At 46.9% G+C, this 26,520-nt stretch overlaps 4 protein-coding genes across 4 annotated transcripts in view; 1 reads left to right on the top strand and 3 right to left on the bottom strand.

Annotated features, from left to right (window-relative positions):
- Positions 1-16,459, bottom strand: part of LOC121596866 (histone acetyltransferase KAT7) — a 61,620-nt gene extending 45,161 nt beyond the window's left edge. Inside the window, exons 1-4 of the mRNA XM_041922202.1 lie at positions 15,959-16,459; positions 15,701-15,890; positions 13,586-15,630; positions 13,320-13,514 (exon numbers count right to left, since the gene is read on the bottom strand). Of these exons, the coding sequence (XP_041778136.1) occupies positions 13,320-13,514; positions 13,586-15,630; positions 15,701-15,890; positions 15,959-15,976 (2,448 nt within the window). The 5' untranslated portion in view covers positions 15,977-16,459. The remainder of the gene's footprint in view (positions 1-13,319; positions 13,515-13,585; positions 15,631-15,700; positions 15,891-15,958) is intronic.
- A 283-nt stretch (positions 16,460-16,742) lies between these two features.
- LOC121597139 (sphingosine-1-phosphate phosphatase 1-like) lies at positions 16,743-19,625 on the top strand. Its single transcript, XM_041922690.1, has 4 exons — positions 16,743-17,355; positions 17,460-17,710; positions 17,774-17,946; positions 18,016-19,625. Exons 1-4 carry the CDS (start codon positions 16,992-16,994, stop codon positions 18,431-18,433), a joined length of 1,206 nt encoding a protein of 401 aa, XP_041778624.1. The 5' UTR covers positions 16,743-16,991; the 3' UTR covers positions 18,434-19,625.
- A 426-nt stretch (positions 19,626-20,051) lies between these two features.
- Positions 20,052-21,600, bottom strand: LOC121597420 (glutaminyl-peptide cyclotransferase-like). Its single transcript, XM_041923154.1, has 2 exons — positions 21,339-21,600; positions 20,052-21,262 (listed from the first exon to the last, which is right to left on the bottom strand). Exons 1-2 carry the CDS (start codon positions 21,420-21,422, stop codon positions 20,324-20,326), a joined length of 1,023 nt encoding a protein of 340 aa, XP_041779088.1. The 5' UTR covers positions 21,423-21,600; the 3' UTR covers positions 20,052-20,323.
- Positions 21,601-24,035: 2,435 nt separating this feature from the next.
- LOC121597468 (CCR4-NOT transcription complex subunit 10) lies at positions 24,036-26,401 on the bottom strand. The gene is made up of 3 exons (XM_041923244.1): positions 26,244-26,401; positions 24,708-26,177; positions 24,036-24,648 (listed from the first exon to the last, which is right to left on the bottom strand). The coding sequence occupies exons 1-3, from the start codon at positions 26,327-26,329 to the stop codon at positions 24,288-24,290; spliced, it is 1,917 nt and encodes a 638-aa protein (XP_041779178.1). The 5' UTR covers positions 26,330-26,401; the 3' UTR covers positions 24,036-24,287.
- Positions 26,402-26,520: the final 119 nt, after the last annotated feature.

Genomic DNA, 26,520 nt, shown 5'->3' with positions numbered 1-26,520 from the left:
GAATGGAACCTAGCGCATCGGGCCTAGCACAGCCTAGGCTGGGAACGAAACAGGCGTCGCCTGTTGCCTCTATCTTGTCTTGAGCAAACTTTTCACGATCGAACAACCGTAGAATAGATGAATATCGCGCCGTTTTTTGTGTTTCTTCAATGGGTACTAGCTTCTTGCGCACATTAAGAAAACCAGCTGAGTGCGAAACGGTACGAACGAACTAGAGCGCGCGATTTAGTTAGTCTTGTTTTTGTTTCTGTGTGTGTGTGTGTGAGTTTTTTTTTCGTCTCAACATATTTTATGAATGAATCGGCCAAAAAACGTTAGAGCATCCTACTAACAAGCAAAAAAAAAAGAAGTCATTCCATTCCACTTCCTCCTACATGTATTAACCAAAAGCCTTCGGACACAGCGCAACCGAAAATGTTGCAAAATTCATTCAGAAAGCTGATCGCGGTGGAGAGCAATGCTTAAAGCGACAGGTAACCTTGAATTTGACGATGACGACCCGTGGGCAAACGGTCGTTGTGAAGGTGAGATCGGTCTAAATTATGCCGTTCAACCGTTCAGGTTTACCTCACAGTTAGTAGATACTGTCAGTTACAGCTATCACCACCATCTGGGAAGCTACTGTACTGCTATTTGCTCTGGCTAGATCGCTTCATTCGCTGGGAAGTAACGATGAATTACCTTCGTTTTATAAAATTTACTGCACTGTTACTATTGTATATAATTATTAGGATAGTCCGCTAAGTGTAATGGTAGAGGCGCTGGAGCGCTTGTAGAACCTAGACGTGGTTTGATTCCTATCTGCAATATGAAGCCGGATGGTTAAGTAGAATTGAAACCCGAAAAAGCACAATGCTTCGCTAGATCATGGTTCAATAAGTATCGTTAAGCTTATTTATTTCCCTAGAAAGCTAATAAATGGTTGTATATGTATATTGAGTTTATTAGAAATTGTCTTGACTCAAGAAACCGACCATAACACATGAATACGCAAAACATTATAGAGGCGGAAAAATACACAAAATTCTTGAAAGGAAGGAGCAATTTTGAAAAATACGATGAACATAAAAGATGAATCCCATTCATCACTTTCACATTACGAACACAATAAGGAGATTAGGCATTAAAGTGTGTGTATTTTTTTTTATATCTGCCCCTTAGAAAGTTGTCCGAGTTTTAAAAAGGAGCTTACCAACACAAAATCATCTTCACATCAAGGATTCACAGTTAAATGAAGTTCCATACAACAAAGATTTATTTTTCAATTTGTTCGAACTTATAAATAACAAACTTTTGACAAAGTTACACTTTTAGAAAAATCATAACTGATCAATTGTGGTTTTGTTGATTAGAATTTTCTTATCGTTTAATCGCTTTTAGGCAGAAGTGCTCGTGGTCCAAACCTATCGAAAATCAATGTCCATAAAATTATTGCGTGGTAAAATAATTTTATATAAAATGATGAATTCTATTTACATGATCATTATTCAGTACTCCTTGCAATTGAGCAATTAAATTGATGCGTCTAATATATTACCACAACTTAAAATATATGCACCTGAACGAGTTTTTAGAATGAGGCACGATTTGAATCTTTGTATCTTTGTATCAGAAATTGCCACTGCATCTGTTTACGCGTTCCGAGTAATTGTAAGCTTTAGAACTAAACATGTCCATAAAACTAAAATAACTGCAAAGAACGTCTATTTCTAGATTCTATTCATTATTGGAACATAAATCATGATTCTACACGTATGATTAACTCATATCGTAAAAATAGTTTTTAGAGGTCTTTTACTGGCACAGACACTTCAGTATTCAATCCCGACACATAAACACTTTAGATTCGACACCCTGTATAACAATAATTGTGCTAGTTAAGGGAATTTATTTAATTTTTTATTTTGTTGTCAAAACGCGATAACAGTGTCAATATGTTTCTTAACTGCATAATATTCTATAGTTTCTCCTCCACAAAAAACGATAAGTATAACATTTATACTAACATTTTCCCTATGGATGAAAATGGAGTAACGTTACAATCTATCCTGCCTAGTTAGTGAAAAACCATCTTTCCGACTGTAGGTTGTAGCCACCGTATCTAACAGCTCAGTGTAGTATCCCGCAGGATCGAATAAAAATATACCGTTTCACATTAACAAAACACACACACACACACCTTCTCTTCCTTTGTTGGTGCTGTAAACCACCCCCGGAGCCTATCCCCGGCTCCATTCGCTTCATCCAGATGACGATAATTTTTATTCAATTCAACCAAGCTGTCTCGCTGAAAAGCATGCCCGATTGCATGAATGAAATATGAGCTAAGCAAACAATCTCAAAAGCTGATTACATGCTGCTGTTGGTGCTGCTGCTAAATCGTACCTTTCCAAGATTGTGAACAAACACAGACCCGCGTTTTCCTTTTTTTTCTTTGCTTGAAGCCGACTGTAGTTTCGGCCAATGCCGGCAGCAGCGACCCAAGTTCACCTTTTATGTCCATGTGACTTCCTATCCGTTTCTTCCACACCAAATGCACCTACTACCACGCGTACAAAACGCAACGCACACGGGGGTGGTGTGGCGAGAGTTGTCAGGTTAATTATGAGCTGAAAATTTATTTGCCTCTTTTACTGCGAAGGAGTTTTACTTTGGAGCTGCCCAGACAGAGGAGACTTAAACGCATTTCACTGCCTTGGTGACAGCGCGGTCAGACACTGTGGATGATCATCGTTCCGGCTATGGGCGGCGCGCACCGTTGTGCAAGAATGTTCAACGTCGCACGCGCGCACTGCGCTCTACCGATGCGTCGTGTGCAGCAGAGTGCGATGAAGTAATGCGCAATTTTTTGTGTGCATTTCGTTGTTGTTTGTTTTTCCTTGCTTTTTTCGGAACTACATTAAGCAACAACCGCGTGAAATTATCCATTAGCCTTCTGGCCGATTGACCACATGAGTAGGTAGCTGACAAGAGAGAGAGAGAGAGAGAGAGAGGGAGAGAGAGAGAGAGAGAGAGAGAGAGAGAGGGAGAGAGAGAGAGAGAGAGAGAGAGGAGAGAGAGAGAGAGATGCCCTGACTAAACGACAAATTGAGTGCCATAAATCTGCGTTGGTGAAGCTGTTTTATTATTACGCTCGATCGACATAACCTTCCTATTGCACTGTTGTGCAGGCAGAAGAGGGGAAATGGAATAATGTACCGTATATTTTCGAGCACTACTGCCCTTAGTACAGTGAGAGAATGGCCGCGACCGGGGTCATCCCGTTTGCAACGTATGGTCGATAATTTACGATCGCTCTGGTGGGTGCATATCTACCCATAGAAAAGTAAAAAAAAGGATGCAATAAATTACATCTAAAGTAAAAGGGTACTCCAAATGTCACACCTACACACACACACACCTACACAAAACACTCCTGCTGGTCAGTGAGAGGTCATGAAGTAGGTGTGAAGTCGCTTTTCTTGAAGGCGTCGATGAGGCGTCTACCCAGATAGACCTTCTCCCTTTATTGACTCTCCGCCACGGGAAGTTGCACTGATTAAACTGTGTCCAATGGATGGCACTGACCAACACACCGAAAAGCGTACACGGTGGTGCGCTGTGGTGCGCTGCCATTAGCAAATGTACATTAGACAACTAGTCAAAATGATTTCAGCTACTGTGGACACGCCGCAGCACACGATCAGCTGCGGCATCGAAGTGGATGCACGGAGAACAAAGCAACAACGCTACGCTTCCAGATACGCTTTACTGCAGGCGGCGGCTCATCACGCCACCGTTGACGAAATTCGCACCGCACGCCAAAATACCGTATCTCAAGCTCAAACCATCACTAAACACCGTTCAAAACTGCTGCGCCAACTATACGCCAAACGGTAGTACCGAAACAGCGGTATCTCGATCCTTTTTTTGTGCGTGCCACTCGGGCTTGCAGTTAGGACAGGGGTCGGCAAACTTTTCAAGCAACGGACGGAGTTCTATAAATTCGGCGGAACCCTGAAGTGCAGTTTTCAAACAACAATCGTCCATTTTGTAGTAACAATGTTTTCAGACTACAGCGGGTATTTTCAAATTTAAAATTTTCCTTATTAAGTTGTGTACGGGACTTAAACATAATTAATTTGTTTTCCTCATTGATCACATATGAGGTATTTATCACGTAAGAAGAGTTCTCAAAATTGTTATATACATCAACGTAAATTCGGAATTTACTAAATAATTTTCCTACTTGGCGTAACGTGCTACACGGCCATGTCGACCTATACAGGATTTCGAGACTTATCCAGTACTACGCAGCCGGATAGGAGGTTAGTTAGTCCTTGCTACGGTACATATTAGGCTTGAACCAATACCCATGACCGGCATGTTATTAAGTCGTAGGAGTTGACGACTGTATTACGGGACCGCCCCCATTTTCCCATGTTACTAAACTATCATATTCTACAAAAATAAAAATTGCCGGCGTGCAAACTAGAGTTTGGATATTGATTTATCACATATTATTTTTCATGACCTGACAGTCAATGGGCCGCTTTCCGTTTGTAGATCGTAGGCTGAAATTTCAGCCTATCAGCTGTTTGCATTTTATAGCAGTTTTCGAGCAGCTATCAAGTTGCGTTTTGTATACAGGTGGGTTTATCCCAAGGTGTATGTATTTAGTATGTATTTCACTCGTACTAAGGTGTATGGATATTAGGAGGTGAAGTGCTTTAGAGCAATTTTACATTTCACAACTTGACATAACAATACTGGGGGATCCGGTATTAAAATCGGGAAGGGCTGGAGGGGGGTATAGAAAAATTTGGTTATAAAAAAAATATGCGATGAGGCCACCTGGTCCACATACACTTTGATTCTAGATTCCACCACCTGATTTCTTTAATGCACCTTGGGATAAATGAAAACATCACCATGTTTTGCCATTTTTTCGAGCAGGTACTCGAATCTAGTTCTAGCTTTGAGGCTAAAATAATATAGTTTTGTAAGGAGTGTTTACATGATTTTAGTCTCCTGACAGTACGGACATGACTGTCAAACTCCAAAAAAGCTTACTAGATTCGTGAAGGGTCCCACCAATGCTGGTTTCATTATAACCCAGTATTTTTCTCAACCAATGTCATAAATTTACAGCCATATGAAAACAAAACTTCAATAAACAGAAATTTGCAAGGTTTTTAGGACACATCTAGCCAGTTACAGTTATTACAATTATAACTTACTAGAACCTACACAATCTCTGAATAATTTCGCGCTAATCCTATAATTTACCGCAACATTTGTATAAAGCACCAACATATCTCAGTTTCCTTTTAAAAGTGATGTTGAACCACAAGCAACTAATCACTGCACCCATTTAGACCAGATTTAGAGGTGAAAGAGGCCTTAAGAGTATCCAAAGAATCTATAATCATAAAAATATCAACAACTTTGGCAAGCTGAAGAAATAATGCAACTTATGGGTCAAAACCGTGGCAAAGCATCAATACCAAGATCATTTACAATGAAATTAATATCTTAACGTTCGATTGCGTTTATTCTAATGCTTTCCATCTCAATAAAATGTTTTGGTAATTATGTTTGGCCGCTTTCGACCCGAAGGCCGGACTTTGTCGAACCCTGGAGTTAGAATAGTTGCGTCCAAGCCAATGAGTGTTAATCTTCTAACGATGTAGCAACAAGCGTGTTGCAATTTGTGGGAAAGTATAATTAAGAAAAATTAAATAGACATATAATCAACATTTTCCCCCAAATCAGCTTGCTCTTGCAAAACACGCGTGCTAAAACTGCAAATATTCCAACTGCCAAGTTGACATTCCCATCAAATTATTCACTAAAGTGAGCGGGCGAGAGAGAGAGAGAGAGAGAGAGAGAGAGAGAGAGAGAGAGAGAGAGAGAGCGAGACTATCGCAGACCCAGACAATCGAAGGACATCCCGTCACACCCCACACACCGGGGCAGCGGGAAAAGGGGGACTGAAATGGGACGGGAATTAAAAAGAATATTTTATAACTAAAGTACCGCGAGCAAACGAGACGCGGAAACATAAACTCACACACAACGGTCCATCAGTGCCACATCCTCCGCTTGGCACCCCCCTAACGGAATCGGTGCGACATCAAATTTTATTATCCCGTTTCCTATTTGTATGCGTGTGTGTGTGCGGGCCCGCCAGCCAGCCAAGCTTCCCCGGGAGCAGTCTGGCTGCAGTCCTTTTCCCCGTGGCGTGTTTTCCCGCGTAGAACAAAGAGACGCGTAGCGCGCGTTTCCCAAATCACATTCCTCCAGCTTCCAGCCGTCGTGCCGCCGCGTCATCCTTCTCTAGACCAGACGACACACCCGCCATCCTCCCTTCGATGAAAATCAGTCCGCACACACACACACGACTCCACTCAACAGATCATCATGGGCGATGTGCGTTTCCGTTCCGTAGGTTCCGGCGATTCTTCGCTACGCAAAAACCCATTTGTTTTGAAGTCTGTGTGCGTGTGTGTGCTTCCGTGTGAGTGTGTGTCTCGTCACTTCTCCCACACAATGCAACCGAGGAACACAGGAGTTGCATAGGTACACACGTTCCGCTTTTGTCGGAACAGCATCATGCATCAGGCTCCATGCATCCGACAAAGGCAACCACAACACCAACCCATCTCCCTGGCACAACTCAACCTGGCCGCCCGGTCGCTCCCGGTCGACAATGCGGGCCCAACATACATCCCCGACGCAGAACCCATCACCATATTATCAACCGTTTATTAAATATATACATATTAAACACTCCCCCCCCTCGGTTGGTGCCCGATTCCCGTTCCCGGACGTCCTCTGTGCTCTGCCCTCTGAAAGCAAAAACCGAAAAGCTCGCTCCCCTGCGCCGAAGGCTGCAGCAGCCACCGCCGGTCCTCGATATTTCCCTGGGAGTAAATCTCGCTTTACAATTCTCCGCACACTGGTCCCGGGATGGTGGCGCGCGCGAGCTAGCGAAGTGCCGTTTGCTATTCTAAGGGATTTCCGGCAAAAAGCAACCGTCCTCTCCGTTTCCGCCCACCCCCAAAACGGGCCCAAGCCTGGAGTTCCTGAAAACGGCAAACCCAACTAAAACACGCCAGCCGACACCCTCCCCAAGCAGTAGACTGTTGCGGGCGGATGAGGTGGTTCAAGTACTTCCAGCGAGCACACCATCAATCGTCCAGACTCCGCCGCCAGAACACCAGACAACGCACACACACACACACACACACATGGCGCACCGTCGAAAGGGCAATGACCGAATTTCGCCCAGCCAATACCTCCACCGCACACCCCAAAACCACGCTCCGCGAAGGCTCGCCCTGGGGAGGGAGAGAGATTCTGCCTGTGAGTCTCGTTGACCTTCCCCATGGTCGTTGATTTTACGGTAAAGCGTGTCTCGCCACCGTTCCATTCCATCCCATTCCTACCGGAGTCTGTGTCCGGAGCGGCAGCCAACCCGAGCCAAGCCGCACCGAGACCGACAAAACATTGGCATGCGACGTTTTGTGCACTTACCACCCGCCAAACCGGACGTAGTAGTTGTGTAGTAGCACCTGGCACCTACTCGCATACTCCTTACACACACACCTAGCGAGGAGTCGTTGTAGAAAATGGCTTGTGAATGAAGAAGTGGAACAGCACACGCAAACTAACAACAAAACGCGCGAAAAGCCCTCTCCTGAAGGAGAGGCAGAGCCTACTACTATGACGTTGTGTGTCCGTGTGAGAGAGTCTGTGTGGGTGCTCGGTACGTTGTCTGGCCGGTTTTCAACGCATCATCTCTCTGCACAGACGGTACAGGCCACCATCGCCACCTGTGTACACCATTGATAACTGTTCGTCCTTTGCCGTAACCACCAGCGGTACGCACACCACTAAAGCCGGGCGGGAAAACCTGTTCGCCAGACAGAGAGCAAACCAATACAATTTCCCGAGCCAACACACGCACACACACACTTACTATATGGTATATAGCAATACCACATCCCGGAATGGCCCCCGTTGCTCACCCAGCTGGGACGAGATCTTGCCCGATGCCGTCATCATCGTTCCATCGCGTTCACTCCCGATTCTTTGCTCTCTTTCGCTCGCTCGCTCGCTCTCTCCCTCTCTCACATTAGCAGTAGCTCCTGATCATCGACACCCAACAGGACAGCAGCACAGGGTGTAGCTGCGAGAGAGAGCGAGAGAGAGAGAGAGAGAGAGAGAGTCTGGTTTTGTTGCTTCCACCGAAGCGCGCGTGTCTGGCTCAGGCCAGACGGGCAGGCCCGGACGACGCGTACAAACTCGTCCTTCACCTTCACCCAGTCAGCCAGAAGCCAAAGCGGCTAAAGACACGACAAAGGGCACGGGACAAAGGGTACACAGCTTCCCATCCTGGCCGCCGTTATGTATATTCCGGGCGGGCCAGTTTTTCTCTCCCCTTCAGCGCATATCCTGCCTCCATTGTTCCCCATTTTGTCCGTGTTTGCGGCTGATCCGTGCGTTATCGAGGGGGGGAGGGGATGAGGAAGAGAAATAGAATAGCGGAGCAAAAAAGAACCTACGCACCTCCTGCCCCACGGAACCGACGTGGGAAATTGTTGGAAAGGGTGCCGACGGGCATAACCAAAAAAGAAAAAAAAAACAGTAAAAGGGAAGCACGCACACATACGCAACATACGCACCCAAATAACAATAACGCGAGCGGCACATTGGAGAACAAATCTGGCGGGAATCTGTCGGAGTACGCATCGCTCTATGTATGCATTGCCCTCGACACACTTGCGCCTGGTCGTCGTCGTCTGTGTCGTCGGGTTCGTTGCTCACCCGGTCTAAGGGGCTAGGGAACCCGTATCCTTTTTCCCCTTTTCTACTGCCCCATTCCTGGTACCGCTCTCCTGTAGCCTGTCTACCGGTGAGGCCGGTAGACAAACCGGTACAAGAACCGCGCGGAATGGTGTCGTGCGCCGCAGCAGCGACACGGCAGCACCCCAAAAGTATTTTCGCAAATTCACAAAAACCTCTTCGCTATCCTGGCATCCTGCGTTCGTTTCTGTGTTTGTGAATGTGTTTTTTCATCTCATCCTAGCACGCCGTGTACGTCCTTGCCAGTCACAATCGCACACAAACGCAACCCCGGTGCTTACGGTGGAAATGAACGTGCAACGCAGCAGCCATGGCACGCGCCCGTCTCGACGAACAGTTTTACAAACACAGGGAGAGAGAGAGAGAGAGAGACAGAGAGAAAATCCAGCCGCCGACACAGTCGATGGGTCGCGCCCGTTTGGGGTCATTGAAATTTTGATTGCATCGTTTGCAACAGTCGTGTGTCTGCTTGCTTTTTTACGTGTTTTTTTGTTTTGTTTTGTTTGGGCTGTCGTCTCCGTTGATGCTGTGTGGTGTGTTGCATTTGTCTCGCTCACAACAAATGCTAAAACAAACCGCGACGTTGAAAAACGGGAAGCGGAACGGAAACTGAATTTACTGCAAAAGAAAGAAAATCGAAGATGAATCAATACATCTCCTCCACAACAACAAACAACGGGTAAAATAAAACATTTGGGTCCATAATTTTTGTCACTCCCATCGTTTGTTAATATTGACAGCATCATAAACAAACGTATGGCGCTACTCGGTTTGCCGTCCTTGCCCAAAAGGAGTCATCACAGCACGGAGCTAGACATGACGCATCTCCCATTCTACGGTCGGGTAGAGTTGTAAATTTCACTAAATCTCACACCCTTTCTCACCGCTACACACACACTGCATCATTGCGCGTCCGGAATTTCCTCCCCTTCTGGGTCCTCACCTTTTTCCAGCAAAACCCAGCTGCGGTTTTTTCGGCAGGACACAGCCATGTCTACCGGCACCGACCGAGTTCTCCTACCTGTGCATCATCTGCAGGTTCGGGGTTTGGTGGGTACTGGGGCAACACACAACCGTCTAGACACAGCCGCCAGACCGCCGCATAAGGGTGAGAGGGAACCGTTTGCAAAAGTTAACCCCAGACGTCTGGTGCGGTCAACGATGACGATGCTACCAAGACGATAGACGCAGCAGCAGAGAGAAACAACAACAAAAAACTCCTACAACTTCTTACACCCCTCGAAAGGAGTGCTGCACAGCAAACAGCATCCTTTCCGGGGAAGGGAAGAAGATTGGTGGTTGGGACCCTTTGGGCTGACAAACTCTGTAACGACCTAGATGCTCTCCTACCGACCAGGTCTAGCGCCTCGCGTGCCCCTCGCTGTGCTGTTTTGCAGCCGACGCAAAGTTCATTGACCAATTCATTGCAATGGCGGTGGCCGTACGATGAACCCCGTTTTTTTTTTTTTGTTAGTCAGTCATCCCGAGCCCAGCGAGCAAGCCTTCCCAGGGACAGCCACATAGCGTCTCGGCATCAAGCACAAACACACACACAGCACTGCAAAACTATATACTAACAGACACACAGACACAAAGAGCAAGTCGACAACGTTGCATCATCCCGCTGCATCCCGCTGCAGCATACAACGTTGCTGCAAGAGGGCAAAGACTAACGATCGGAAGTACGTGATGCCTGCCACTTCCGGAACGGACGAGCCATAGACCCTCACAGGAAGGGATGAGAAAGGATGAGGCTTGTATGGCTGTGTGTGTGTGTGTGTGTGTGTGTGTGTGTGTGTGTGTGTGTGTGTGTGTGTGTGTGTGTGTGTGTGTGTGTGTGTGTGTATTTTTCTCCACCGCTTATTGCTGCTGTTGCATCCGTACGGTTGCGCTTTGCGCAAGATGTAAAAAAACGTATCGAAAACGTACGCAACGCAACGGCATGGAGGCGCCTGGTGATGGTGAATTTGTGGCCCGTGATGGAGAAAGTGCCGTTTTTTTGTTGCAGTTCAAACAAAGGTGTGTACCGGTGTCAGCGTTCGAGCAGCCTAACGGATCAAACGCTACATAGATGTTTTGGAGAATAAAATGTACCTTTTAAACGGAACGATTCTATTTAATTGAATCAAACAATTTAAACAATTCTCTAGAAAACAATTAGCCCATTCAAAGAATGCTGTTAAAAAACAATATCTTTTTTTTTTTTGAAAATCTACAGCAAATATATTAGGTATTCCTACTTCAAAAAAACATTTAACGAACACATGGGGAACATTTCATAATCATCATTCACGCTCGTATGACACTTCAAACTCTCACAGCTCTCCCAAGCCTCTCCCACTTACGTACGCGCGTTTTGGCTTGACAAAAGATGGTCCATCGGTCATTGACATCGGTACTCGAGCAAGAAGAGGATGATTTCATTTCTCTCAGCACGGACGGAAAATTGGAAAACTGTTATACACTAGCTTTCTGACTTTCTACTGCTGTTTGGCAGGATAAAAAGCATAAAAAGCATTAAATTTATGCTTTGTAGTTTGCTTGTGAATGTGAATTGCAATCAAACCAATCACCAGCACACTCAATTGCATGATTATACCATAAATGTAATTAAAACATTCATCACAAAATCTTTAATTCTACCATTCGTTTGAATTACTGGCTACTCTACCCTCCCCCATATCAGCTTCCAACCGTATATTCCACGCTATCTAACAAGCGATCAGTCTTTTCAGGTGCTTCTTGCAACGCTTTCTCTCCCTCAGACTGCGTCAGAGTAAAGTAAAGTAATTAAAATTCGGTACAGTTTGCTTCTCCGGCGTACAAAGCAAAGGTGTACGCCGATCCATCTTCCTAGTGGTGTGTTGCAGTGCTGCGTCCATCGTCGAAAGCATTTCAAACAGATGCGGAGACGGACGTGTCGGGAAGGATCGAAACGATGGGCTGGCTGTGGCTGTGTTCGATTCACTATCGGTGGAATGACCGTTGAGATGCTAGCCCAAAATGTGAGGGGATGTGTGAGGAGTGGTGTGGCTGTGGCCAAACTAGGCAGCCCCGTTTTGCGTCCACTATATTTCACGCTGGCCAACTTTATATAGCAATACATATGCACGCGCATACAAAGAAGTACGTTCGAGGGAAAACAGTGGCTCCACGGTCGCGGTCGGGGGGAAGACAGGACAGAACAGACAGGACAGACCACTCCGTCGTTGTACTATTCCGTTGTGGTTTTCAAAACTCTCCCGATTTTCGGTCGTCGGTAGCGTAGCGGTCGTTGGCCTCGGCAGACGGGGCGTTTATCGGAAAGAGCCACCGAGAACCGATAGCCTCCGCTGAATCGCTTTCTCCATCCAGCTTCCTTCACATCCTTGCCCTGCTGCAGGCGATTCTAGAAAATCATTACGCCGAAAACGAGTGTGGCAGCGGGCCGGCAATGATGCTATGACCATGATGATGATTGTAATTGAAGCCATCTCATGAGTTCGCTCTTTACGCTCTATCTATTGTGCATGTTTTCTCTCTATCTCCCCGTTTCTCTCTTTTTGTCCTGGCGTACGCTAGGAGCTCTTTGACCTTCTCGAACAAACAGCTACAAAAAGTCATTACGGTAGCCTTCAACCAACTCGTGCTTTCATTTCAGCCTCCGGAACAAATGACGTTTTTATATAGATATAGCCAATATAGATATTTGAATATCGATATTCCAGTGCCAATCCTTACTTATTAAAACACCGAACATTTCAAAGGTTAACAGACTAATGGGTATCATTGCAATTGAACAAATGCTTTTAAGCAACCAACATAATATTGGCTCATATTCTAACACTACTGTTGGCGGCTCGCCTTTTTTGTCTAGGCCCAGAACTGGTAACTATTATTAACAAAAAAATGATTAAAAAAGTGTACTATTAATACTATTTTATTAAATTTAAATAATAGAGATACTGTAAGATAAGGATAATAACATAAGATGAGAGAAGTAATCGTCGGATTAAATACACAATTAAATTATACAAAGGAATCTCCCAAAGTATCCTTCGTCATGCCACAATATCAATATGTTGTTGTAATTTAGCCATAATCAGCGCTAATAGAGGAGTAAATAATATAAATATTTTATACATTTTTAAGTAATTTCAAATTATGTAAATATTGAATTCAAAATCCAATAAAAACCAGCCAAACCAAAATCCAATTAAAACCAATTTCTTCAAATATCTCTTTCGAGTAGAGATTTCACTAGCGAACGGTAGATGGCGCTAATATCGCCAGAAAGATAATTCAAATGACGCCGAAATTCAGCGGTTTAGCAACAGTATTGCTTTTCCCAAAGCATCAATTCTTTAATTAACCAGTATTTGGCCAACGTTTAGAACAAATTATGAATAAAATATATGAAGCAAATCATTTTTACTGCTTTTGGAAAGTTTCAGTGTAAAGTGTAAAGTGGGGAAATATTGAACACTTACCTTACTGAAATACCCCACCGTATGGCAGCCGTCGCTATCCGCCAGCGTCATCACGTAAAACAGGAACGGTTCCACGTCGTAGTACAACGTTTTATGGTCGAGGAAGAATTTGGCCAGCAAGCACAGATGCTGACAGTACTGTTTGTGTCGCTTGCCATCCACTTGCCACACGCCAAGCTTTCCCTTGCGATAGATCTGGAATTATAAGGCGAAACGATCGTTTTGCAACAAACGCTTTCAGGACAAAACTCGCTCCTCGTGCTTACCTCATCGCCCGGCGGATGCCGCCAGACACATTTGGCCGCATGGCGCTTCATTCCCACCTCGGACTTTTGATACCGCAGACAGAACTCGCACAGATACAGCTTCGGCAGCCGGGTCGCATCGTCCGGATAGGGCGACTGATACCACACCTGCATACAGTGCCGGCCCATCGAAATGTACTTCGTGCCCTTCCCGGTAACCATGTCGCCCAGCTCCTTCTCGATACTTTCGCTCGCCAGTGCCTGCGCTTCGCGGAATAGCTGCAGATCGTAGTCCGGCACGATGCCCTCGAGGTTAGGTTCGGGCTTAATTTCGTTACAGTCCCGATCGAGCAACGGTTTCGGCCGCTCGGCACTCGGCGTCGGCGAGGAGGGTTTGAAGCGCGCCCGCAGATCGCGTATCTTCTGCGCGTACAGCTTCTGTTCGGGCGTTTGGATTTTTTTCGAATTTTCGTACACCGGAATCGACCGGCGCCGTTCGTCTTCGCGCTGCTTGCGCTCCACCAGTAGCTGCTTCGTTTGATCGACCGTCATGTTGTGATAGAGCGGGCAAGCCTCCAGCGTAAAGTGCTTCTCAAACTGTCCGCCCATGTGGCCGAGCGAGTCACACTTTTCCAGCGGACAGCGCCGCTCGATCGGCGCCTCCTCGATGGGCAGCTCCTTCGCGAGTGGTTTGTCGCCGGTGCGTTTGCTGGCCAGCGCGTTGGCAATGTTATTCTTCGCCTTGCCCTTCGACGGTACGGTGGGCGCTTTCTTGGCCGGACTTTTTGACGCGGACCGCTTCACACTGTCCGCGTCGGAGTCCGTCTCGGAGGCGTTCTTGCCGAGCAGGTGTTTGGATTTGCGCGTGCTTGCGGAACGGGTCAGCTTTCGCGTCTGCCGGTCCGAGTCCGAACCGGCCGCCGCCGTCGCACCGCCATCCTTGGCATCGTTCTTTTGGGGCGTTCGTTCGAGCGCACGCTTCATGGTGCTGTTGGACTTTTTGTAGCTTTGTGCGGCCGCTGCACTGATCGATGGTGAGGAATCGTCCGATGATTCCGTTTCCGAGTCGGACGATCCGCTGGAGGACGATTCGCTCGAGCTGGACGTGGCGGACGACAGCGCTCGGATGGGGGATTTCATTGATTTGGCCAACGGTGGAGCAACGGTTGGACTGGCCACTTTGCTTGCGGCACTACTTGTGCCACTGGTCTGTGGTTTCACCTGTCCGATCGGTTTCGATCCAGCGTTGTTCAACGTTCCCACCTGCGATGCTTTCCGTGGCCGACCGCGGCCACGTTGTAGAGCGGCGGTGGCTGCTGTTGAGGTGATGGTGTTGGTTGCGGTACTTCCCGATGCTCCAGGTTGATTTTTGTCAGACAAATCGGACGACGCTGGGCCCGTCCCACCACCCGATACGGCGTTCCCGCTCGTGGAGCTCGAGCTGGACGTACGTCTATCCTGCATGTCGGACTTTTCCGGCGTTGTTTCCACCTCCGATTCGGACGAATTGACCGGTGAGAAGATGCTCTTCTTTTTACCCTTGGTAGCAGGTGCCGAGGATGACTGAGCGGTGCCTGGGATGGGTTTCTTTACAGCACCCGTTGCCGTACCGGTCCCATTATTGTTGGTCTTGTGCAAACTTTTCACCACCGTGCTAGCCTTCACCGCCCCTTTCGTGGCGGGGGCAGAGTTTTGATGCTGTTGGTGCTGCTGCTTGATCACAGACGGGGGCACCTTTCCTCCACTGATCGGTGGCGGTGCGGGAACCCGCTCCTTGCCCTGTACCGCTGCAATGGGCTTTTTCTTGGTGGTGTCGACTGTTGGAGCCTTTTTGCTAGCCGCAGTAGTGACAGCTGCCGATGCAGCAGCTGTTCCTTTGCTCGTTTCCGGCTCCGAGTCATCATCATCACTGGACGAGATGGAGCTTTTTGAGAGTTTTTGCTGTTTCAGTGCAAGGGATGATTTATCCTTCGAGGCGTCCGGTTTGCTGTTCGCTTTGTTTGCCGCATTGCCAATCTCCGAGCTTCGTCGTCTTACGATTTTGTCGTTCGCTTTTGGTACTGCAGCTACAAACGGGCAATAAAATGAATATCAGCATCAAATGCAAAGTAAATCAAGGACATGCAGTGCACCTACCATTTCCACTGGTTGCCCCGGACACGGCTGCATTATTACTGGTAGAGGGACGCGGCGATGGTTCCCTCGAGCTGGAGGAATCACTTTCACTGCTCGAGCTTCCCGAATCAGATCCGCCCGAGCTTCCCGAATCGGACCCACTGGAGCTGGAGTCAGACGAACTGCCGCTGCTGGATTCGGTGCTGGTGGACTGAAATTGAGAAAGAGGTTGAAAAGTTAATAATGCGCTAGATTATAATTATTGATACGTTTACTAACCTTTTTCCGTTGTGGCATGATTGTTTTATTTCAATAAGTTTAATAAGCAAATGTCCTACGACCACTTCCAAGGAACACGAGTGGGCGATAAAACGTGAGCCTTCAAACAACTCCCGTAGGATACCTCAGAACTAAAAACTATCCACGGAACTCGTCACGAAAAAAGTACAAACAGTCTAAAATAAAATTTGCATCCTCAAATTCCGGCATCCAAAAACTTTTCACTATCGAAAACACAAACGCTTCCCCCCGTTTTCTTATTCTTCTTTTTTCATCCTTCCAATGCATAAACTTGCCCACATACTGGCTTCGTACTCAATTTTAACATACTGAAAGACATCCAACGTCCGTTTAAATAAAGCTTTTCGTTTAATCTAGCAGCACGTGGTTTAATTTTGTTACAATACACTAAATATTCTAAATTTTTGCTTAAGTTTATCGAAAACAACACTTTCACAGAACGCTTTTCGTTTGTTTGTTGTGTTTTCTGCTTCACTTTAGTTTGACATTTGGTGTGTGTGCTGTCATTTTTATTTTGTTGCTGTAATTAACCAGGCTCGCCCATCGTTTCGCCATATTCATTCACGGGCCAACCAATGCATGGAATAAATCGAGCTATAATTACAAGGGCAGTAAAAAGCGTCACTGGAATATTGCTTTATTTCGAAACGTATAATTTGTTCCCTTGTTCATATTAAATCAACAAATTTATTCTTTTCCAGATAATATTACGTACCTTGGCCTTGTGCTCATCTGTCAAATTGCGCCCAAGTGGTGCAGCCTTGTTTATTTGCTCCTCGTAAACATCACTCGGCGGTGCCGTCGGTGTAAAACAGTGTCCTTTTTATTCCCTCATCACCAAAATGATCACAAATTAGGCGGAGCCGTGTGTGTTGCTTTCCTCCACACTAGCGGTGTCCTTCAAGGATTCGGTTCCGTTAGTGCGTGCGTCCAGTTGCGTAAAGCGCACAAGTGGTACATCCCCCGAAAAGTTGCACCGGCGGCATCATAGGTCTACGTGGGGCAATACAAAATGCATCCATTCCTCGAGTACCTCAAAAGCCCGGAGCTGGTCGTGAAGGTGCAGGAATACTTCGGCATCGAGTATCTGCGCAAAGTCCCCCCGCCCAAAGCGGCAAAACCAGCACATGGCAATGGTAGTACGGCAAACGGAAAAGGTGCGCCACCGGGCAATGGGTACACCGCCGAGAAGAAGATCGATGACAATGATAATGCTTATCGGGTGACGAATTACTTCTGGTACGTGCTGTTTATCATCGGCACCGAGCTGGGCGACGAACTGTTCTACGCCACGTTTATCCCGTTCTGGTTTTGGAACATCGACAGCGCGGTAGGCCGGCGGGTGGTTATGCTATGGTCAGCGATTATGTACGTAGGTAGGGCACCACCACCACCCCTCCTCGGATCACACCCTGGAGTTGCTCACTCTGGCTCACGATGGAAGTAATGCAAAATGGGTTTTCTCCCACCCCTTTTGCAGGACAAAGCCTTAAGGACATTATTCGATGGCCAAGACCAAGCTATCCAGCGGCACGATTGCAGAAGAAATGGGGCCTCGAGTACGGTATGCCGTCGACGCATGCGATGGTCTCGGTCGCCATTCCGTTTTCGGTGCTGATTTACACGTACGATCGGTACATTTACTCGATGCCGGTTGGGCTGGCCATTGCTTGCGTATGGTGTGCCGTGATCTGCGTTAGCCGGGTGTACCTGGGCATGCACAGTGTGTTGGTTAGTATTGGGCAGCATGCCCCACTGTCCCTTGCACATTTCTTACACGTGGTCTATTTTTAGGACATTGTCGCAGGACTGGTGCTGGTCGTACTGTTGATGATCCCCCTAATTCCGATCGTAGATCGATTGGACCTTGTAATAGTGACTTCCCGCTGGTCGCCAATATTCGTGCTCTCGATATCGATACTACTGATCGTGTTTTATCCCGATCCGGGTAAATGGACCCCAACGCGGTACGTTACAACACACTGAAGGAATTTTCTTTTCTATATTAATATCTGTCCCTTTATTTTCCCCCCCAGTGGCGATACCGCTCTTACGGTAAGCGTTTGCGCTGGCATCGAGCTCGGCGCCTGGTTGCACTACCATTTGGGCGAGTTTCAGCAACCGGCGCAGCCACCACCGTACGAAATCATCTGGCCGTCCTACAGCATGCTCGGCCTGCTGCTGCTCCGCACCGTGCTCGGCCTGTGCTGCATCGTTGCGTCCCGTGCCTTTGCCAAATCGATCTCGTACGCGTTCGTGTGCTTCATACTGGGGCGGGACAAGAACGAACTGCGCCAGTCGGAGGATACGCTCGAGAACAAGAACAAAATCATCGTCGAGCTGTCGTACAAGCTGTTCACGTACGGTGTGATCGGGTTCAACACCCAGTACCTGCTGCCGAGCGTGTTTAAGCTGCTCAACATCGGCCGGCCCGATTTCTACACCGAAATCTAAACCCCATTCCAGCCATCCAGAGCACCCACACGCACGCGACAGTGTATGGTGTCTAGCGTAGCAAAAAAAGAAAGCATCGCACATTCCATCCATATGAGAAAAAACGATCGATATCAGTGAGAGTAGTTTAGAAATTAGCAAACGAGTAGCATCACATACATATGAACCTAAATCATATTTCTTCCAGGAAAGTCTTCGGTACCGGCAAAATGAACGGTACCGGTTTACTTGCATTATTCAGTATCTCGCACACCTTACTCCACTCTCTTTATCATAGTCCTATTCTTTTTTCTTATCATCCTGCAATCAAGAACAAATCAAGAACTACAAAAAAAAAACAGAATCCACTAGGTCTAGCCAGGTCTGAAATGTTGTTTTTTCCCAGTTGAATCTTTACGCGTAATTTAATGCAAATGAATTACTGAATAGAATTGCTAGCACTAAACGCATCCGCTTCTCGCATTTTCTCTTTCACATTTAGTAAAAAACAAACGCATTAGAAAAGCATTGTACGCTTAAGGGTAGAGCAGTCGAACAAGTGAGATAAAGCTCTCACACAAAATAAAAAGCAATTTTAACATTGGCCCGACACTTTCCAAGTGCTTCCGTGCAAGATGGTTGGTAACACGGGCGTATTGGTGAGTGGTGGTACCGGTTGCTTTTTTAGTGTTAGTGTTAGAAGCGGTCAAAAACGCATGATCCTATTCCGTCATGAGGGAAAAACCTACTACCAGAGCTTAACAAAAAGAAAACAACGTCACAATTGAGTGAAAACAAAACGAAACAATTCAGCATTACTGCCAGTGGAGAAGCAATTCGATTTGGGGCGATCGTTCTTTCGTGTGGCACCACGGTTTTGCAAAGTATTCTAGTCTAAACGAGGGCAACAGAAAGAGGGCACCACATAGGCAGGAACCGTACACAATACAGGTACTGTTTGGTGTTTAGTGTTTAGACGAAGTGGAAGTAGTAAAGCTCACTCTCATAACGGTCGAAAAAGCTGGTAAACGCAGAGGGAGGGAGAGAGAGAGAGAGAGAGAGAGAGAGAGAGAGGGGGGGTGCAAGTCGTTGAAATACGTTGACAATTTTTGGTCCGCTTTTCTTATCCTCTCACAATAGATACAATGCTGGTTCACAGCGTAGGAAGCGCCGAAATCACGAAATAAAGAACTTTTTCAACTTTCGAAATTAATTTTCATTGACTTTGGTGTTTGTTGTTGGTGGATTGGGTTAGCTTTTTCAATGCTATGGTCATTATTCTCAATATTATAGATTATTTAATCTTTTTTTTTTTTGCTTTACTGCAAATAAATCGTGTTTGAATATCTTATGGATATCTGTGTAAACAGCAACATGCAAATAAAACTAAACCATGTGCGTGTTGAATGGCGATAACAACAATGCACCGATTAAAATCGTTCCCACGTGCATCACAACCGGTAACCATGAAGGGCATCGATTAGTTGTGGACAAACAACGCTCCACTAATCCGCTTTGCTGTACACCAGGTTTTGCGATCAATTGTAAATGTTTTGTGGCTTTATTTTTTTTTAACGAAAAAAGAACCAGAATTGCCATAACCACGGCTTTTTTTTAAGGTCTCCTAAACACCATTTTCTATGATTGTTCAACAATTTGTATTTATTGCACAAAAGTGTTACATTTTTTTACAGATATGTAGTACGCTTGGAAGGGGGGAAAAGACCCATTAAACAGTAAGATTGGTGTTTTCCTTCTTTTCTTTTTTTTGCATCCTTCACGATAAGAAACCGTAATGAATTATTTAAAAATCGCTCAAAAACAAGAGATAAAATTAGCCCCAAGCGTGTAAGTACGCATACTGCCCCGAAAGGAATGGTGCTGCATGTTCTAGAATTCATCATGCGACTGTCATAACGGCACGTTCAAATACTCCAGCACAAAGACGGAAAATATGCGCACCAAATTGCGCACCGTCGGTACGTCCACGATGTCCGCATTATCTTCCAGCTTGTGCCAAACCTCGGGGAAGGGGCTGGGAATGACGTGCAGGATGGGCACGCCCCGCCTTAGGAACGGTATGTGATCATCCTCGATGCCCGCAAACACTGAGGCGGGCTTAAAGTAGGCGATCGTCCTCTGGGTCGGCGACACGCTGCTCGTGCTGTAGTTCTCCAGATGGCCCAGCTCATCCAGCCGCCGTTCGGCGGAAATTAGCTGCACGTACCAGTTTTCCGTCTCGGCAAAGTAGCTGTAAAAGTTTGGCTCGGGCGTACCGAGCAGATCGAGCAGCATGAGCATGTCCATCCGTTGCAGCGTACCATCGCGCTCCATCCGTTCGGCCAGGTGGCGTGCACCGTAGAGCGAATCTCGCTCGGACCAGTTCTGGAATGCTTCCTCGCCGTCGAAGAAAATGAACTGCAGATTCAGTTCCTTCCTGGCTTTGATGGACTCGAGGTGGGGAGCGAGCAGGGACGCCATGGTAATGAGCATCGCGCACGGCACGGACGAATCGGTCGCTCCGATAAACTGTTTGCCGGGGAAGTATTTACTGTCGTAGTGGCAGGCCAGCACCAGATTGCGTGCCGCGTTCGGGTTGAGAGACGCGATCACGTTGGCAAACCGTAGCTTCCCCAGGATGGGTACGGTTTCATCGAACTCGTCCAGCTCGACCGTGTAGCCGTGCCGCTGCATCTGCTGCACGATGTAGTTTTTCACATTCTCGTGGCCTGGCGTTCCGACCACCCGCTCGACGAGCAGATTTTCCAAGGCCTCGGGCAGAAGCGTCATCGGATCGACGGCTACCTGATGAAGGCCGCCCACCGACATCGGGGTGGCGGTGTGCTTTTGCTGCAAGCACACAAAACGGGGGATTGGAGATTGGTCAAGGTCTAAGGCACTTTCACATGATGAGCATCAGACTTACCGCATTCTTCAAATTCGCGTTCTGGCCATTTGTGCTGAGAAGCGCTATCGTAAACACGAGCAGTATGATATGTACGCGTGGCATTGCAAATACACCTTTAACCCCTTCCCCTTTCTTGATTGATATGCGGTTACGAAAAGGTGCGATTAGAAGCACGACCGCCCGCTACCGCTTTTGAGGGTAGGTTCTATCGCTAAACAAACGAACCGATTGTGACCCTCCTTCCCAGAAGTGTTGTGACTTTTGTTCCACGAAAATTACCCCGCCTGGGAAGAGAGGTTGTTTACCAAACGTCAACGATGATCATATGATCAGTGTGGCCAGATTTATTAAGCGGTTTTTGGTAGGAGCATCAACATTTTATCGGTAGTTTTCGGTAAGAGTTTCAATTGTTTTTCGATATTTTTCGCTATGTTATGAAGTGTGGAGCGGAGGGAGAGGGAAAGAGTTGTAATCTACACGGAAAAATACATCCTTTTTTATTACACGTTTTTACACGTTTTTTATACATGTTTTATTAAAGTCGCTTAGGCAGCAGTAATCGCTGTTGAGAGCGTGCGTGCGTTTTCTGAAAATGTATGGAAACACCCACAGCGGGTGACAGTTTAAAAAAAAGCTGGTGGCGCCATCTGTTGATGAGATACCCTACCAGTGGAGCTTCCACGCTTTGAGAGCTTTCTCCTTCCCTCTGTACTGTTATATGGTTTCGCATTGAAGTTATGCAACGCTAGAACTGGAACGGCGATACGATTGTTTAAAATACTAAACTCCAATGTGAACCATTTGTACATAAGCAAGCTAGATTTGAATAATGGTCGATGGTGTTGATACCCTACTAGCAATGAGAATGAAAAAGTGTGCGACTTTCAGGCGAGGGGCATGTAGAAGCATGGGGAGACGGTTGGAAATACGCGGAATTACGCGGAGGCGCGAGCGTGTTTTGGTTTCTACACAGTTTTTGCACTCACACAATTACACATGTGTGAATGTGTGCGTTCACTTTCAGCCTGCGCGCTCAGTTTGGTTTTCTCGCAGCGGCATGCGGCTATCGGTATCTCGCTCGCACTAGTGCAGCGAGTGTTCCTCTGTGCGCTCCTTTTCTTGCCACCACACGAAATCGTCAGTTCAGCTCAAGCGTTCGCCGTGAAAGGCCGCGCGCGTGTTAGCCTAAGTCCCGGGCAATCGAAGATTCGCTAAGTGTTGAAGTGTTGTGCACATTGAAATGAAGCTGCGCTTTTCTTTCACCATTTATCTTAAATGTGTGATTTGCGCTGCTTTATCCCAAGCGCCACAGATTAAGCTTAAACGACTGGAAAATTGAATATCCATAGAAAAAAAATGAAAGCTCCACAGCTTCATTGGTTTGATAAATAGATGGCGTATTACAACTCATCATTATATTGCTATCCTTTTCTTGCAATGTGTTTCGACAAGTTGCATTTTATTATGACCTATATAGCCTTCTAACTTTCTGAGCAAAAATCGATATAAATGGTCGTGTGGTTAGATACGTGGATATCAACACCAATGACCATTGCTCAAATCTCACTTGCTTCAGTGCTGGTGGTTTCCGTTGGAGTTTAGTATTTAAACAATCGTATCGCCGTTCTAGTTCTAGCGATGCATAACTTCAATGCGAAACCATACAACAGTACAGAGGAAATGAGAAAGCTCTCCTCCAAGCGATGAAGCTTAACTGGTTGGGGTATCCCACCAACAGATAGCGCCACCAGCTTTTTTGCTATTTTTAGAATGAATGAGTCGTTTGGCGTCTGCTAAACGAAGTCTTTCTATATTCCGTTTAGGTAGAGAACTTGAGTCGTTTAGAAGCCGTTTAGTGGTCGTTTAGTGGATTTGTGGCACTTGGGATTTCAATATTTTTTTACTGCATTGAACAGCAACAAAGGTATTCATGCAGTTAGACGGCTATTTTAAATAAGACGATTTTTTAAATATAAATAATGTGTGTGATTTTGTGGCAAGATTGTGTGAAGCTATGTGCGAAAATGCCCCTTTATTTGCAATAAAAGTGATAAAATATAAACCAAGTTTAATGTGTTCAAGTTTTTGTTTTGATTCGGGTGCACCAAGTCCGAATGAAGCGCACAGCGTGCTACGAAAGAAACAAGTGGGAGGGGGTGTCAGTCCAGTGCAGCGCAATTCGCTGGAATCAAGTGGGAGGGGGTACCAGCTCAGCGCAGCGCAAGCCGAAAGAAACGGGAAGGAAGGGGTATGATGAAACAGCGCGAGCGAGCGTTCTTTACAGCGAGAGCGCCTCGTGTATTTTAAAGGTAAGCAAGAGAGCGCATTCTCTCCGTGGTAGCGCTCCATCCGCCATTTTTAATTTCGAGCCCAAAACAACGGACTTCGGATCCGATCTTGGGCCGGGCCCCCACCGCGTGTTTCTACCTACCCCTCGCCTGAAAATTTCGTTCTCTTTGTCTGTCGGGTACTCATGTATCTGACCACACGACCATTCATAGAGATTTTTGGTCGGAAAGTCATCACAATTAGACCGCACCTAATGAAGTACAGACACGGGTCTTTGTTGTCACTGTTGGACTTCTGATTTTGGTCGTTAGTGATTTCCATATATCATATGGAGTTTACTGCATTAAATCATTTGAGAAATGGATTTTTAACTTCTCGATAAGAATTATAAAAATCTGTAATTTTCGTTGGGATGATATCGGTAGTTTTAGGGTAATCATCTGTGTATCGGTAGGCATATCGAAAATCGGTAGGGATACAGATAAATCTATATTTCTGGTCACTCTGCGTATGATTACTGTCAAAACGGTTCGCTTTGAAATGGTCGTTACAAATGCTGTTATTTACAGGTGCAAGCGCAACGAGATTTTAATTTTCCCTTCGGATGGTATTTATGTGGAACCAAAGGGACAGTTTGCCAAACTGTATACTGTTTACTTTGCATGCTACACGCACGATTTAAATCAAATGCGGCGTATCGTACCGAATGAGTAATTGCACCTTGTCGTAGTTTCCCAGCAGCAGCTCCTGGTAGACGTTGAGCATCTTAAGATACGGCATTACCAACGGGTGGTTGCAGCTGCTCATCGCAATTTTCGCTTGTTCGTAGTCTCCGATTAGGAACGACACGACTGCCCGGTTGTAGTGCATCACGGAGCGGGCCGCATCGGCCGAATTGATGTTCCAGTGCGGCGAGGCACGCATTCCAAAGTCATCGCCGGCGAGTTCGGTGATGAATTTGGGCTCCAGGTACGTGATGGCTTCCAACGGTCGGTTCATCATGATCAGCGCTTCCGCCGCGTACATATGCGAGAGTAATCTGTGTAATGTAGAGCAATTATTCGTTTGTAAGCTGTTTAATGTACCATCTGTACTTACAGATACGATTGCGGCAAATCTTTCATGGCCAACATTTGCTTCGCATACTTGAGCGCCAGACTGTACTCGCCGAGAGTATTCAGCACGTAGCTGTACGCGGCCAGAACCGCACACTTGAGCTTGTTGAATGAGACCAGCTTCATCGGCAGGGAAGGATTGCAAGGTACACCCTCGTATACCTTATCCCAGGCGACCGACTTATCGCTGCTCTCGGTTTGCCGGATCAGCTCCGGCTCGTGGTACTCCAGCAGCGCGACCGCGTTCCGCAAGCAGAGCGCCCCGAACTCGAGCGTCGTGGCAGGAATGGCCAACGATTGATCTCCCTCCGGGACGGCCGTTTTGGGCGACGGGTTCAGCACGTACTTCCGGTGCACACCGCACCCGACCGTGCCGTGGCAGATGCTGGCATTTTGCGCCTGCTTCTCCTGCCGGTGCACCATGATGCAGCATTCGGCCAGCCGCAGCCAGAGGCGCGGATTGTTGTGATTCGAGTTCAGCACGATCAGCATACACTCGAACGCTTCCTTCGGGCGCTGCAGATGCAACAGTGCCAGCCCGTGGTTGTACAGTATCTCCGGCCGCTTGGTAGCACCGACACAGTACAGCGGCGACCCTTCCACCCTTTCCGTGGACGTATCCTCCGTGGCGGATTTGTCGAACAGCAGGGCCTGCTGGAAGAACCGTGCCGCCAGTGCGTAGTGTTTGACCGAAAAGTGTATCACGCCCATGTTGTTGGCCAGTATCGTGTTCTGATCTTCGCCGTGCCGGTTCACGCTGACCGGCTCGTTGGTGAACTGCTTCGACAGCTCCTTGGCCGCCATCTGATAATCGTTGCCGAGAAAGTACTGATGCCCCTTGAGGATGGAGTACTCGGACGTGTCTTCCAGCGGGATCGACATGTTCTTCTTGCCGTTCAGCAGATTCGAGCGGATCAGTATCAGGCGAAACTCTTTGCGGAACTCCTCGAACTGTAGCTCGGAGATGTCCTTCCTGCTTTCGTTATCGATCAGCGGCTCGTCCTCGTCCGAGTCGCTCAGTATCGCGTACACCTGTATGCCGAGCCGGTTCTGCAGCATCCCCAGCAGCCGGTTCGCCTTCTTCGGCTGGTTCGTGTCGAGCAGCAGATGGACGGTGAAGATGCCGGCCCGGCGCAGCAGATAGTCATCCAGCCGGTCGAAATGGGCCATCACGGCCAGCATGATCTTGAGCGCGGCCAGCGGCTGCTTGAAGTGGTACAGGACGATCGCCTGGTTCACGTAGGCCGCGCACGATTCGCGATCCTTCACCTCCACCGTGCGAATCTCACCGACCAGCCCGGTCTGCTGGATCATGGCGGAACGGAATTGATCGTATCGGCGCAGATCGCTGTTGTAAAACTCCACCACCGCCCTGTTGTGTAGCACCTTCGGGTTAGAGTCTTGCGTTTTGAGCAGCTTCTGCAGCGTTTGATAGCATGCATGGTAGTCGGCTCTGGAAGATGGATTGTTTGGAAAAGGAAGTTAATAATCCGCTCGCAGAGGGCTTTTTTAGACTTACTTTTGAAACTCTATAAACGCTTGTTGTTCGAGATCTCGCTCCTGATCGTTTAGGGTAGGCTTTTTTGCGGAACTTGTTTCGGCCATGGTGCGAAGATTGTTTTCAATAACAAACGATGTGGGAACGTCAACAATTTTTACACCTGGATGTGGCAAAGGGAGCCAACTGCGGTCGTGCGCAAATGATAGTTTGTTATGCAAAAAAATCTATTTCATGTTAATTATACTTTTAAATCAAGTAAAAGTTCTTATAATATGGTTTTCTGCATGATTTGTTC

This window comes from Anopheles merus, chromosome 3R, assembly GCF_017562075.2.
Source record: "Anopheles merus strain MAF chromosome 3R, AmerM5.1, whole genome shotgun sequence".
NCBI classification, from domain to species: Eukaryota; Metazoa; Arthropoda; class Insecta; order Diptera; family Culicidae; genus Anopheles; species Anopheles merus.
This window is presented reverse-complemented; position numbering and strand designations above follow the sequence as displayed.

Coding starts and splice junctions, on each gene's coding strand:
- LOC121597139 (XM_041922690.1), top strand. CDS start 16,992: ATGCATCCATTCCTCGAGTACCTCAAAAGCCCGGAGCTGGTCGTGAAG. Junction 17,356..17,459: donor GTCAGCGATTATGTACGTAG/GTAGGGCACCAC, acceptor CCCCTTTTGCAG/GACAAAGCCTTAAGGACATT. Junction 17,711..17,773: donor TGGGCATGCACAGTGTGTTG/GTTAGTATTGGG, acceptor GTCTATTTTTAG/GACATTGTCGCAGGACTGGT.
- LOC121597420 (XM_041923154.1), bottom strand. CDS start 21,422: ATGCCACGCGTACATATCATACTGCTCGTGTTTACGATAGCGCTTCTC. Junction 21,263..21,338: donor ACGCGAATTTGAAGAATGCG/GTAAGTCTGATG, acceptor GTGTGCTTGCAG/CAAAAGCACACCGCCACCCC.
- LOC121597468 (XM_041923244.1), bottom strand. CDS start 26,329: ATGGCCGAAACAAGTTCCGCAAAAAAGCCTACCCTAAACGATCAGGAG. Junction 26,178..26,243: donor GCGTTTATAGAGTTTCAAAA/GTAAGTCTAAAA, acceptor TCCATCTTCCAG/AGCCGACTACCATGCATGCT. Junction 24,649..24,707: donor GATTTGCCGCAATCGTATCT/GTAAGTACAGAT, acceptor TACATTACACAG/ATTACTCTCGCATATGTACG.